Source organism: Dermacentor andersoni, chromosome 10, assembly GCF_023375885.2.
Source record: "Dermacentor andersoni chromosome 10, qqDerAnde1_hic_scaffold, whole genome shotgun sequence".
NCBI classification, from domain to species: Eukaryota; Metazoa; Arthropoda; class Arachnida; order Ixodida; family Ixodidae; genus Dermacentor; species Dermacentor andersoni.
The window spans coordinates 133,518,524-133,533,347 of NC_092823.1; the positions used below are offsets into that span (position 1 = coordinate 133,518,524).

Consider the following 14,824-nt stretch of genomic DNA (forward strand, 5'->3'; position numbering starts at 1 on the left):
TTGAAAATTCAAAGTAGCACACTTGTCACAATGCCTATGCCATGGGCACTGTCTATCAGGAAACAATCATAGTATTTTATTGTGGAAGTGTCACTAAAATTCTGCAACGTGGAGTCAACAGCCACCAGCCAGACTTGTTTAAGTCACCGTTGCCATCGTGGAGCTAGACAAAGCCAGATTGAGCTACCAAGCCATGCTACCATTTTGTTATTTTGCTTGTTGGTTTACACAACAGCCATCATGGCTCAATTTTTGAGCCTAGGCTCTAGAAATGACTGGCAGAAAGTAAGTTTCAGCCATTTGATATTAGCATAACGAGTATTTTTCACTGAGGTTGGACACTACTAACCATCATGGCAGAAGGCGATTGACATCATTACAATGAGAAAGTCGGCTTAGAAAAGTGACCTGAAGAGCTTGAAGCGTGTGTCCAACTCAGCAGCTGCTGCTTAGCTGCAAGAAATAGCAGCTACGAAGGAGTTTACACTGTATTTCAGTGTGTGTGCACGAATAAGGTTTGTTTCTCCCTCCTTGAATTTTGACCTTCGTCATCCTTCAAATTAAATGTTCTCAAATGTCATCAAATGTTCTGTACGAACCCTGGCTGAGAGGCTGACATGCATGTTTCATTCATTTTGATTAGTCTTTACATTATAATTAGAAGTATGTTTCTGCACAGGAAAAGTGCTTGCATGTGCTACCCTTTAAAGGCTAACTGCAACAAGATTTTGGACCCCATGAGAAGCTCATAAGACGCCCATAAGAATTTCATGAAGATATATACAGTAGCTTCTGTGCAAACATTTACGCTTTAAATACAAGTAGGTGCGTTGCAGAAAGCTAGCAAAAATAGCCGTTTATGTTGCACGCACACATACACAAAAATATGCCATTGTTACCCCTCACTGGAAGTTCTGCATGACCTCCTCTCCATGACTGCCCACGGCGTGCTGAGAAATGTCAGATGATTCATATGCTCTGACCACGAGCTGCACACATTGCCTGCTTCGGTGCTATTTAAAAGCTTTGAATAAGAGAATTGCAGGTTCGCCAAGATTGCTTCAGTAGTACGTTCATAACCAATTTAGGCAAAGTGAAATATTGTTGCAGTTGGCCTTTGAGGCTTTTGCATTGCTTTATCCATGCTTTGAAACAGCTTACTCTTCAGCATGTACTTGAATGGGTCTGTGTGGAAATGCGGTAGATGGTGCTTTGTTTTTGCAACATCATGAGAAGCGGGCAGGTCACTTAATATGTGCTGGGCTTTTGGGCAATTCTCTCTTAGTTGCACAAGCAAAAAGGATGCACACTGGTAAATGCCGGCAGAGTGTACACGTCAGTGCTTTAGAGCCGTCAATGAAGGATTGAGAGGAAGTTGCAAGGTGATGCAAACCCATGTCTGAAATGCTGCTGTGTCAGCGGAGCACTAATTGTAGTTTATATGGCAGTTGTGTAATGAAAGAAACAGCACCTAAAACAGGATGTAGAGCATAGGACATATCCAAGCACTTGTAATTTGTCGGCTGTGGAAGTAAGCACTGTTCCTGTCACCATCTGCTGTGCCAGATAATTTATTTTTAATGATGTGAGTTGTAATGAGGAAGTTTTAATTGCAGTTAATGAAAAACACAGAAGCAACGCTGTTTACTTTTTTTCTGGGTTTGTACAAACTTGTGAAGTTCTACATGGCTGCAGCTGTTCTTAGGCATGGAGTGTGAAACTCGTGCTATACACTGGTTAAGTGTTGCAAGTGTATGTGGTTCTGCACTTGCGATTTAGTGTAATGTGCAAGGACCCATGCATATAGATGTTAAATGCATGCATGCATACATGTATATATAGTGTACAGCAACACTTTGCACTTTAAGACAGATTGTAAGTGATAATGGCACCTTCGGAGCAAAAGCTGTCACTGCCAGCATTGCAACATCCACTATCCCAGTAGACTCGTGTTTTGACTACACTTCAGTTTGAATAGTTTAGCCATTATGTGCTCCTAGAACAGACAGCAACTGCCACTGTATCGTCTGCAATAGATGTGCCGAATTGTGGCGTAGGCATTGTCAAACCAGTTGGATAAGTATCAGCTAATCATGTAGCTAATCGTGTTTCTCTACAGTCCAAAATGAATTTGATAACTTTGTAGCCAACTTTCACAAAAATTGGTTTGCTTTGCATATGAAAGTTTTGCTTGTTTATCTTGATGTTTAACTTTGCTGGTTTGCACGGAAACTTTCACAGTAAAGCAGATCAGCCCCAGTTTAAAAAAAAGCGCACACAGAAAAAGAAAGAAACCTATGGTAGTCTGGTTGAATGCGGGCTTGATTAGTTGCTTTTCTTTGCTTCGGGCTGTATATTGAAGCCCACTATGAAAGGGGTCATTTCTTGTTCTTGGCAGCATCAGCTTGCAACATTCCAAACACTCATTCTCACCTCGTGCTAAAAATGGAGTTTTGCAGCATTCATGAAATAGCGTTTATTCTGTCACAACGAAGTGGCAGGCACCAAACAGGTTGATGTTGCTTTCAGCATTAGAGTCATCATATAGACAGACAGCCGGTCTGCTCTGATATCCACATAAACACCTACGATTTGCTGCTCATTGTGCTCGTAATGTAGGCCACGTGCTTGCATTTCCCATCGTAACAAAATAAGCCATGTTCTAAGCATTGCTCGCAAATCTGCCAGTGTTACCACCACTGGGCACACACTTTTTGCCGGACTTCAAAGAGAGAGCTGTGGAGATAGCACGGCACTGAGGGGGCACACTCGGAAAGGCTTGGATGGAAGCCTTCTGCTTCTCGTTCTCTTCTCATGCCTGTGCCCTCTTCCTGTGTGTGTGTGACGCTCTGTTCCTCTTCTTCTGGGGGGCTGACTCTGGCCAGGGCAGAGGAGCCGCCAGAGGCACCGTGGGAGCCCGAAGTGATTGACTACGGTCATCGGCCAGCCGACCTGCCTGGAGGAGGTAAAGCCAAGTAGCAGCCGGCCATCGTTGCGAATAAAGGGCCTCTCATGTATGTTGTCTACCAGCAGAGAGACACGCTGTCTTCCCTCGGGCCCCCTCTGCGGCCACGTCCATTGCATGGAGTTGCTGGGCAGAGGGGCTTGGGGGGGAGGGGCAGCGCGGGGGGCGAAGTGCCTCTGGCACTCTCCCCACATCGTGCGGTGTCTGTCTGCAGGCACTCGTGCCGCGCTAGGGAGCCTCGTCTCTAAGAGACCCTAAATCAACCCGAAGTCTATAGAGAAATTTGAGAGGACTCAAAAACTGAGGACAATCTATGCAGGGACGATACTCGGGTAGGCTACCACTGTTCGCATGCGCAACAGTAAACAGTTGGCAAAACATACCTTCCAGAAGAAGGAGAATCACGTGAGCAAAAAAATTTAAGCCGTTCGTGCAGCAGTACTGTATTACAGTCAAACCTTGTTGAAATAAAGTCATATTCGACACGAAAACACCCTAATTATATCCAATATTCTTTACTAGCACGTTCATTGCATGCTGATATGAGCAAGGAAATTCCTGCATTTACGTCATTAAATCTTACAATTCGTTGTACCGTGTTTGTTATGTCGAGGTTTGACTGCATTACTATACAGGCGAAACTAATTGGCACCATCTTCATTTTAAATATCTTTGCTTGCTCTTCTAGCACATTAGCCTAAAGCAGACTCCCTTTGAGGCGAACATGAAATAACCTTGAAGGTCAGTTGGTCTTACTACAAATTTACGAAGCAAAAGTTTACTTTATCTGTGGGAACTAAATGGAGGTCCTTGATGTGTGTGCCATGTCATAGACATCATATTAAAGGAGTTTGCCTTAAAGGGAGTCACTTTTGTTTTAAAAAGTAATTTCTGCTGCTCCGAATGAGGAGGCACACATAAAAGTATTGCACCCATTTGCTTAGACTGAGAGCAAGCAGTGTTTATCCACGTGGCATAGCTTTGAGTATACTGTCAACTTATCCTGATATTGCAACACTGGCCATAATTGCAAATATGGTGCTTAAAGGTGCAGTTCATTTGTGTACAGTGGTGTAAATCTAGCAGTGAAATGTTGCACCTATAGTAATGTTGGCAAAAGCAAATCTCAACTCCTGTAACTTAATGATTCCTATTAGGGGTGTGCGAATATTTGAAACTTTCGAATAACAAATCGCATAGTCGCTATTCTTAAATGCAAAATTTTTCTAATACTTCTTGACTGTTTCAAAACTTTAACTGCGCCCAATTAAACATAAGATTTGAGCAAAAGTACCGTAAGTTTTGACTCCCGCAGCCGTAGTATAGACGTAAAACATGAGAACTTGTGTGGTGGTACAGGCTACGTCGCTTAGGTAGCCATACTTCACAGGCTATACAGCGATCACTCGCACTGTGTATGCGAAGAAACTACTTGTTTGCTCCTAATACTCCATTTGTGCTTTTAATAAATGTTTTGTAACATGCTATGTAATGACAGAAACTTGCTAACTTTAAGAATACTAGGATGTGAACATTGTTTTATATTAATTGCGATAACGGCTGTTCATTATTAGAAAACTATTCAATATTCTATTCGCTTCTGGCGCTATTCAATTCGGCCTCAAATATCACTGTTCGCACACCCCTAATTCCTGTTCAGCACAAGCCTTCAGTAGAAGCTGTCTAATTGTGCATCCTTCATGTGTCACATAGCACAAACCTCTTAAATGCTACTTGCAGTTTAATGAAATCCTATTTATGCATTGATGCATGGTGTACATAAGCATAAGAGTGCTGAACATTAAGATGATTCTGCATAAAGCCATAATGTAAAACCCATTGTGTAAAATAAATAATGTAACATGAAAGCAATTATGATTTAAAACTCGTAATGTAAAAAACAGTAGTTCAGGAGACTGAATAACTTGTCTATGGCCAACCTGGCACAAAACTCTCTTACTTCTAAGCAATGTAACGAGACAAGCTGTAGCTACAAACTTAAACTAGTCAAATTTTCAGCTTTCCTACTGGACAAAATTGGCATCCTTACACAGTTAGTTGTGTAACAAATATTGCATTGGGTAGTGAAACTGTACTCTTTCCGAGATCCGGCAGCTCAACGGAGACCGCTATAAGTGATTTTGGACTCTCCAGACTCCTCTCATGGAAAAAAAATAAAATCCTGTGTGGTACGCCATTGACAACAGTAACTCATCTGGCTGACAAAGCCATATTTCAAGTTTGTCATAACTGCAATAAATTGCATTGCACACGCCTCTTGTGTTCTTGAAGATAGTTGCATAAGGCTTCGATTGCTAGTTAGTTTTTGCCATCAAGGCAATTGAAAAGACAAAAATTAATGGGTTTTAGGAACTTTGCAGCTAGTCAAAATATTACTTGCACGTTTTGAGAACTCTAAATGTAGTGGCTAAGTAGTCGTGCTTATCCTCTCAGCAGACATCTAGTAGAAAATTGTCAACTGCTGAAAATCTGAAATTACCATCATTGCTTAACCATTGAGCAACCCTGGTTAGGTCATCTTGTATACACTTTTCATGCCGGCCGTGGCTTTAGTACCTATTTGCACGATTCTACCGCACCTCCGATTGTAAGACACGGTTATATTACCGCCAACATATCCAAAAAATAACTTGGTGCAGATTATACCGGGCACATATTGACTCATACAGTGTAAAACAATTTTACGGAATGTACAAAGGTAAATGGACATGCGCACAGCCTAATCTTAGCAGCTAGTCGCTATCGGAGTCCAACGACACCTCATTTTCGCTGTCTACCGACCACAGAAAGTCGTCTTTAGTTTCATCTAATTCATTAGAAATGCCACACATACAGAAAACTAGAAAATGCTGAGTGCAAATTAAAGCATAAAAAAAAAAAGTTTAATGGCAGTGCGGCTAGCTACCTTGCATTAAGCTTTTTTTAAAATTAAGAATCAGTTTTGTTTTTGATGAGTAGAATTAGCTGCAATTGCAACGGGCACGCAAATTTCGACTCACTATTTAGCCAAGAAAGGTGCATGCTAGAATCGTGTAAATATGGTATTCATTCCTTTTATAAAGCCTACAAGCTTAAATTGCAGAGTACTCCAAGAAGGTCATTCTGAAAATTGTACTGCTTAAATTGCATTCCGATAGTTTGGTTTGCTGAGGGCATTAAGCGAAGCATGTAGATGTTTAATACAATCGTAATCAACTGTAATGTGTTGGTTCACTAGAAGCACATATTCCGAAGTTTTCAAAGTTATGCGAAAAAAAAAAGGAAGACTAAAGACGGAAGACATTTCCAGGGTTGCAGTAGAAACTTTTCAGTGCCCCAGCTTATAGCCGAGAGGTAGAAGCCATGCTCTTTGTCAGCAGTTCCATGCAATGCTGCAAATGCATAACTTCAGGCAACTAGCTTGCAGGTTGCATTACCTGATGCATATGTCTGTTTTAGAGTTGCTTGCTTGCTTATCAATAGTAACTTGTTAAGCATTCCACATTCAGATTGAAACATAATTTAATGAGCTTAAGAACTAATTGTTGCAAGTATTTGTAACGTAGAAGTAAGAGGGGGGTACGAAAGTAGTTCACTATTTCAACTATATGATATGTAGTTGTGTGTCGAAATTCTAGGGGATTGCTTTGATCGTTGGATACTTTGATTTTGAAAATAAGCCCGTCTGTCATTTAAAGGCCAACTGCAACACAATTTTTGACCATGTAGGAGGCCTAGCTTCAGATAGGTTATGTAGCAGCTTTCGTGCAAAATTTTACTTTCTGAAATACAAGTGGATGTTCTAAAAAAAGCATTCTAAAATAGAAATATATATCAAAACTGAAAAAAAAAAAATTTTTTTTTGGTGCTCGCCAGAAATGAGACAGGACCCAGAAGGTTGGGAACCAGGGCAAGCCTTTAGCATGGCCTTTAAGATTAGGGGGCGCAGGTGACCATAGAGTTTCTGACTATAACACCTAGAGGGAAATCTGGCACCACCGTCTATGAGAGTTTCCTAAGGGGCGCTGTGCCGTCATGGGAAAAACGGTATGTGCGTCTGCAAGGCTTGTGTTGGCTGGTGGTGTTAAGACGCTTCGTCTAAAGCGTGGATATGGCTACTCAAATAATGCGTTCTTAAACTAAAATCTTCATAAAATGTTTCCATTCGCACATATTACATTTTCCAGTGAAGTTTACTCACCTACAATGCATAACCAAGTGAAAAAAAGCAAAAACAGACTACAAACTGTTTCAAAGCAAGCACGAATCTTGTCGTTTGCCCTCCAACTTTAGCGGCCCACTGATACTTATTACGTTTCATATAATTGTGCATGCAATAACAAGTTCTCCGTAAAAGAAAACATGTTTTTGCGTAATAATAAAGCTAAAACAGCTTTTTGCGTGCCATTTTCAATATGTCCTGGCTCTCCAAGAATGATGCCAATCCGAAGGCTGATTATACCAGCATTCCCATGCATACCACAGCGCAGCAGCGTCAGATTTCTTTCTAGGTAATAAAGCGAGAAACTATGCAGGTGACACACTGAAAATTGCCGAGGCCATGGTGTGCGATGTGCGCCATATCCTCTAACCATGAGGTGCCCGTATTGTCTGCTCAGTTGCCATTCAAAGGCTATTAAGAAGATTAGACAGTTAAGGGCTCTGCAGAGTGCTTCAGTAGTATGCTACTCATTTAAACCAATTTAGATAAATGCGAAATTTCGTTGTAGTTGGCCTTTAACTAGTACCACCAGCCTCTAACACTTCACTGCTTGCAACTGTGTCCTATCTTTATATGAGATTTTTAAGGGAATGTTTCCTCTGTTTGATCCAGAGAGAGATTCTAAATATGCCGCACACTTTTTTTGCTGTGCTAACAGACTGTTGCATGTAATTAGCTGATATGGAGCATGACATTATGCAGCTGCAATGATGGAGGTCAGTGGAAGTACTGCCTCTACTAGTTGGTCAAATGTAGGCATATAAGTAGTGTCTGGTGCCAGTTTAACCACATAAGGTTGCAGTAGTTGCTGTGAGGACCACCTTACTGGTGTGAAAGATGTAAGAAAATGACAAGAGACTCAGGGGTGCTGTTTGGGTGTTATTGAAACATTGTAGTATAGTGTGTCCTGACAAAACAAGATAATAGAAATTGAGAAGTTCAAGTTCTTAATGAAAAAACTGCTTTAAAAAATGAGTACTGACATATGTTTTCGAAGTTGTAGAAGCTCTACATGCTTCTTGCACATGAAAAGGTGATAGTTAGCAAGCAATGAAGACTGGGAAACATGTTTTAATTTGGTACAATAGGTGGGCTCAAATAATGCCAGGCCTGGTGTTATTGACACCTTCATCACACAGACAGAGCAAAATTTGGTGTTTGTGTAGCAATAAGACTAGGGATGATGACAAAAGAAGCAAGAGTATTAGAAGCATTCCTTCTTGCTGTGCTGAAGTCTGGCAGCTGTGGTGATACTAGGTACCAAAAAAGTTTAATTGTGGGCCTTTACATGCCAGACACTGCGACCTGATTAGAGGAACGCTGTAGTGGGCTCTCAGTAATAAGTTTGACCACCTGAGGTTCTTTATCGTGCACCTAAATATAAGTAAACAAGCATTTTTGCATTTTATCCCCACCTGGATGTGGCTGCTACAGACTGAATAGAACCCGGGACCTTGAGCTCAGCAGTGCAACGCCATAGCCACTAAGCTACTGCGATGGGTTCCAGGAACGGAGCTAGGCGCTGCTTTGTGATGTCATGATATGTCCACCTCCAGGGTAACCGAAGCTGGTCTGTAGAAACAAGCTTTGTAGTAAATTATTTAGGGCACTTGCTGGTAGTTTTTCTAAGGCGCAGAGGGTTCTAACCTTCACATAGTGCAAAATAAAAATGACAAAAAGAAAATTTTATATCAGTACTCCTTTAAACTTTCTTGTGGATATGTAAATTGAGAAGAAAAAGATGCTGCATGAACATTTGAATAAAATTAGCAGCTTTGTGTAATGGCTTGGTGGGCAAAGAAGTTTTGCAGCCATATTGATTGCACAGTATTTCATGGCAGTACTAATACTTCCCTATATGATAAGCTTCTCATAATTACTGGGCAGGTTGTAGGATTAAGGGGCCTTTGTTTGAGATTAAGCATTGAAAATCCATGAAAGCTCTTCACAGAGTAAACCTAATGTTTGGGCTTGTTGTTTGGCTCACAGGCGGGCAGCATGCAAGTCATAAAACTGCATGGCCAAAGTAAGGGTCACCTGGTGCAACTCCCTGATGCGAAACAAAACACTCGTTATTCTCAAGATTATCAATATGAAGTTTGCTTTAATAGGGTGCAGTGACATATTGGGTAATGTTAAGCTGAGCTAATTTATGTACTAATGTGATCTTTCATGTGCTGAATGCCATTAAGTTCAGAAATGAGCTGTAGTTAGCTAGAATAACCATATAAAATGAGAAGAGGTAATTTGATGCTACAGGGCCCCTCTCTTTAGTTTGATGACAAAGCTTGTGATAATTATGCCCTCTTTTTCAATGCTTTGAGAAACAGCAGGTAGCACAGTATAGTACATGTAAGCAGAACATTAATCTAGGTGAAAGAATTTGACTTCAACGTAGAAGAGGCTAATACTTCAAAAGTTGCCTAGACACCATTAATGGTACTTGCTCCAATTGTAGGGCCTATTTCTATGGCACTTCATTTTAGCACTGGTGATGAGTACATTTTTCGTGTCACGGAAGATGCTCCTCGCATGCAACCACGCCTTTAGGCTTCTGGCACCTGGCAAAGGTTTGTGTAGGCAAGCTTAGAAACCAGCCTTTCAGTGCTGAAGTTTAGAACAGCTCAGCATGCTTCTGGAGCAGTTTGAGGTAAATCAGCAGCAAGGGCATTCATTAGCAATGTCGGCTGTGGAATTCTTGGTGATGAGTCATTCTTGACCATTGATCACTCCCTATGGTAACGAGGCCTAGATTAGAGGGCTGTTTTGGCAGGGCATCTAGTAACACATTTAGTTGCATCTGCCGTTCATCAAGCTACGAACACGGAATTAAGCTCCGAGTTTCAGATTGTAACACAACAGTACTGCTCTTGGCAATCGGACCACAGCGCCTCTCATCGTGAGTTGCCACGCCTAGCACAAATAATAAAAAAAAGAACCTGCATCTGCATTTGTGCAAAACAGTGCTTGCCAAAAGTGTCCTGCCTGTACACCTGTACAGTGGTCAGTGTCCGTACATTGTACAGGAGATCAAGGGGTACAAAAAGACAGGTATGTCAACAAGAGCACTGCTTACACTGCACTGGGGAGGCATGACTGTAGTACGTTGAGGCTAGGAGGTGCTACTTCTGAAAAGTTGCGCTCTCACATAGATGCACTTGTGCTGATGTACTGAGTGATGCATTACTATAAGCAGCAAGTGCACATAACTGTTCCAGTTAAACTGCTTGCTGATTTTTGCTCTAAATTTCACATGGTTGTATTTTGTAGTGGGTCCACCTTAATACCAAGTTTACAAGCATACTTTACCCCGTTTCATTCATAATAAATCCAAAGTGTGCATTGTATGTAGCAAGAGCAGCTAAAAAACTAAATCTTGGTACCATGGAACAGTGGCACCATCTGTGGCCATTATGGTGAAGCGCACTTTTTACCATAGCAGTGACAGATGGCGCCACCGTTCTACTGTAGCAAAAACACCATTAGCTTTAGTGGCATCGTTGCAGAGGATAGCCACTTCGGCTTTTATACTGTGAAGGAAACGGGCAAGCAATTCCTTGAAAATGTAACCTATTAAACTGGACCTACTACAAAACTCTACCTTGGTGGGATATTCAGGAATCGGCTAGTGGTTTAGCTGGAACAATGATGTGCACGTGGTACTCCTAGCAATGCAACAATCAGTACTTCAGTCCGAGCATCTGTGATAGCAGCAGTACTAGCCTGGTTCAAGAGGCAGACTAGTGTTTCAGTTATGCTTGGCCAAATGTGCTAAAGTCTGCAGTCCCGAAAACCTCACTCCTTCCACCAAATGGGCTCTTAATGGTTACACAGGAACATTGAGCATCAGCATTTAGCATTCCCAATTTTATGGTGGAAAAAGTTAAGTGTATCTCCCAACTGCAATCTGCTGAATACAGCAGAGTTGAAATCTTTCCTGGGCCTTGATTTTTGGTGTCCCTAAACAAAGAAAATATGAAACAGTGGCAGTACTGCTTTGCAACAGTGCAGAGCCAGCACATGCAGGTACAGGCAGGTAGCATCTCATAGCCACACTGAGGCAATGCGATATTTCTCAATATTGTATTCAACAGCTGCAAGTGTGGCTCACCTAGCCCAGCAGCCAGAACCTCTTGTTCTAGCAGATGCTAGAGGGTACAGGTAAACTAGTTGCCAAAACTGTCTAAACCTAAAAAAGCGATTGTAAAGCGAAGTAGGTGCCTTTTAACAAACAAACAAAATAAAGGTTTAGCTATAGGTGCTGTTTGCGTATTGTGCAGTACAGTTTGGTAGTGAAACAGATGCAAGCACAATTTTCCATGACCACATCACATCAGGTCCACTAAACCATCTTCATTGATCCTTGGGAAAGGCCTGGTTATGCAAATACATGCATGCTTCCATGTGAGTACAGCCAATGAGCTACAAGGTGTTACTCTGCCTTGAAAATGAACAGGCAACATTGCACTAGTTAATAATGAACATTTATTCAACAAAAAAAAAATGAAACATTAGGCTTGCACAAAAGCCTGTACTGCTATGTGGCAAGTCTCCTAGGCTGCAAAATATCTTCCTTGTAAAACTGGCCAAAGAGTGGGCAAGCTTAGTGCAAGCATGTGAAAGTAAAACTAGTGTGCTAAGAAGTACTGTAGAATGGCATTAGCAGTACCAGATAAATATAACAGTTTCAACGAAGTGTTGCACCACACAGCTTCATTTTTAATAACTAATGCCCTTCCATATGTCAGAACAGTTGAAAGGCATCAGAGAAAGGCCTACTTGCTAGAAGAACCCACTATTAACTGTTAAGACCTATATTATCCTAACAAGAGTAGGCAGGTAAGTGTTGCAAATGCAGGCTACAAATAAAGCATAGCTCAGATATAGTCAGATTAAAGCATAAATAGCTGCAAAGAACAATGGAGGTGCATTGAGATAAGTACCAGGTCTTTGTAGCTCACATTTGTGTTTTCCATATGGAAATGCTTTCCCAGCTCTTAGAAGTAGCAGCAGTGCATCTGCTACTACTAACTTTCATTAATGTTTAGTTAGCGTAATTTTAACCGCGCTAACCCTTCATTTGAACCTTATGTAATTATGGCCGTGACATTTCTTGTCATAGTCAGATTAATGCAAACCACCTGTATTAAAGTAGCAGACTTCCATGCAATTTACACAAAGCATGCGCACAAAATTTTGGGTGGTTGACTGGTCTAGGCTAACGCCCATTGTTTACTCTCTGCGCAGCGAGGTTCGAGTCATTTGACTATGGCCATGGGAAGAGCGCAGAGGAGAAAAGGCAACTACCCAAAGGTAAGGTAGTGACCATGGCATTGTTGATGTTTGTGTAAAGCCACAAAAACAAGCGGATGAGATTTGGTGCCCTGGTATGTTGGGTTGCTAACTAGCAGAATAGTGCTGCATAGAGTGAAACCAAAGCAGTTTAGACTAAGTATTTTTAATAGCTCTTATATTCATTCCCTTGCACAAAAATGGTGGTTAGTAATAAAAATGAAAACCAAACCCTTTTTTTGGATTTTACTCTTAAGTTTCAGTGTGCTGGTGCGTCATTGCTACCTAACTTGACCTGCGTAAACAATCCCAAAATCCACGACATGAGGAACCAGTACGGGAACTTATTGCCTCCTGTCTTACAGAGCTTCCTCTCGTGGCAATAGCAGACACTTTGCTATTTCAGATGTGAAATTTACCAATGCAGCTCAACCTTATATTCCTGTTTAGCACCACTTTAATGTGGTTGGCAAGTTTTTCCAACAGAGCTGCTTCCTGCTTCTGGCTGGTGCAGTGATGGACTATGGTCATGGAGCAGCATTCCGCGAGCGCTTGCCAATCATTGACGACCTGGCACTTCCACCGGCATTCAGGGATTGTGGCAGTCGTCATAGTACCCCAGAACCACCAGCACCGCCACCTGCGCCTCCAGAACCGCAAGTCATTTCTGTTGAGGACCTGCTGGGGCTGCCTGGCCGCGAGTCACGTCCGCCACTTCTTTGCGTGGTCGTGCGTGGCCCGCCAGGCTCGGGCAAGTCATATCTGACACGGCTCCTGAAGGAGCGTGAGATGGGTGCTGCCGGAAGTGTAGCGCCACGGGTACTTGCCCTCGATGACTACTTTATGCAGGAAGTGGAGGTGTCCGAGCTTGATCCCGACACAGGCAAGCGTGTGAAACGAAAGGCGAGTAGCTCCACATATGACCTATATCTAGGATCCCTCGAGGATTCACATGCTGTTATGAAAGCGAAGAGTTGTAAATTGGGCACTACCTGCTGATGAATGGTGGTTGTAGTGCTGAAACTTTGGAACAGAAGGCAGAAGTTAAGACTCGTACAAAAATGAAAATTGTGCGACTTGGAGCTACATTAATGAAAATGCCATGCTCTTTTTGGTCTGTGATTGTGTGTTTAGGATGGCTGCAATGATTCTTGGAAGAATTAATATTGCTTGCGTGGTGCTTTTCTATCAAAAAGGTGTCTGGCAGAAGGAGTTAGAGTAAAGAATTACCCACAACATTAATGAAGATTGTGATTGTTTGTCAAAATTGGACACAAATGACTGCAATTTGTTTTTTTTTATGTTGGGTGAGAATGTGATGCTTTAAATGGGCTTGTTTTGTCAGAGCAAATGCCTCCTAACAAAAATGGTGCTTAGTGAATTCTTTTAGAATAGTGTTGTGCTCAGCAGACCCAGAGAAGTTTGATCAGCTATGGTAATCAGCAGCTATCGAAGTCAGAGCAAGTCGACGTTAGAAAATAATGTGATATGGCATGCTGCCACTTCAGCCACTAGAGTGCATGGATTTGCACCAGTGTGGGGATTGCTTTCCTTGTGGTTAGTTTCCCCTTGTCAAACCAGCATGTGCCTCATCTAAAAAACTGCGTAAGCGCTCTCAGTGGTTATGTGACAAGGCTTGTTGGGACAGCCATTGAAGAATGAGACACCAGTAGCATCTGTGTCAATGGGTGCTGCAGACGAGGTTTGGTTGTTGCGTGTCCTCCTGTACCAAAGGCTCCTTGTCATTTATGAATGGCGCTGTCCTTTTTTCCCGGCCACCAGGAATTCCGGTACGAGTATGAGGCAGACATGGAGGACGTGTATTTTAGCAGCCTGCTGAAGTCGTTCCGCAAGACAGTGGATGGCCGACTATTCTCATTTGTGCTTGTTGATGCGGTGCTGGCACGGGTACAGCAGCTGGAGCAGTTTTCAGGCTATGCACGCCAGAATGGGTTCCAAGTGTACGTCTGCGAGCCAGACTGCCTAGATCCCGAGGAGTGCCACAGGCGCAACGTGCATGGCCGCTCCCTTGAGGACATCCGACGGGTACACATTGACAACCAGGCTACCATGTCTGGGCAGCTGCTCACTGTGTCTCTCTTCTACAGATTGTCGACTCCTGGGAGCCAGCACCCAGGCAATACCCCCGACTTGACTGCAGTGTACTACTCAATGAGATGGAAGACATGGTAAGGAACAGCATGTCTCTTAGACAGGACAATGCCTTCAACACCAAATTGCGTTGAAAGCTTGGGGTAAGGTGCTGCCTAAAAAAAAAAAAAAAAAGGATTGCGTCATTTGTGCTGCAACTGTCTTGCACTTGTCTGACTGACACCTCAGGTACT

At 42.3% G+C, this 14,824-nt stretch overlaps 1 protein-coding gene across 2 annotated transcripts in view; it reads left to right on the forward strand.

Moving 5' to 3' along the window:
* The window catches only part of LOC126545093 (uncharacterized), an 80,787-nt gene that overhangs the window by 64,720 nt on the left and 1,243 nt on the right, over positions 1-14,824 (forward strand). For both annotated transcript variants that reach the window (XM_055078238.2, XM_055078239.2), the window contains 5 exons: positions 2,886-2,965; positions 12,435-12,500; positions 12,994-13,382; positions 14,262-14,525; positions 14,588-14,668. In XM_055078238.2, coding sequence (XP_054934213.1) covers positions 2,886-2,965; positions 12,435-12,500; positions 12,994-13,382; positions 14,262-14,525; positions 14,588-14,668 — 880 coding nt within the window. The remainder of the gene's footprint in view (positions 1-2,885; positions 2,966-12,434; positions 12,501-12,993; positions 13,383-14,261; positions 14,526-14,587; positions 14,669-14,824) is intronic.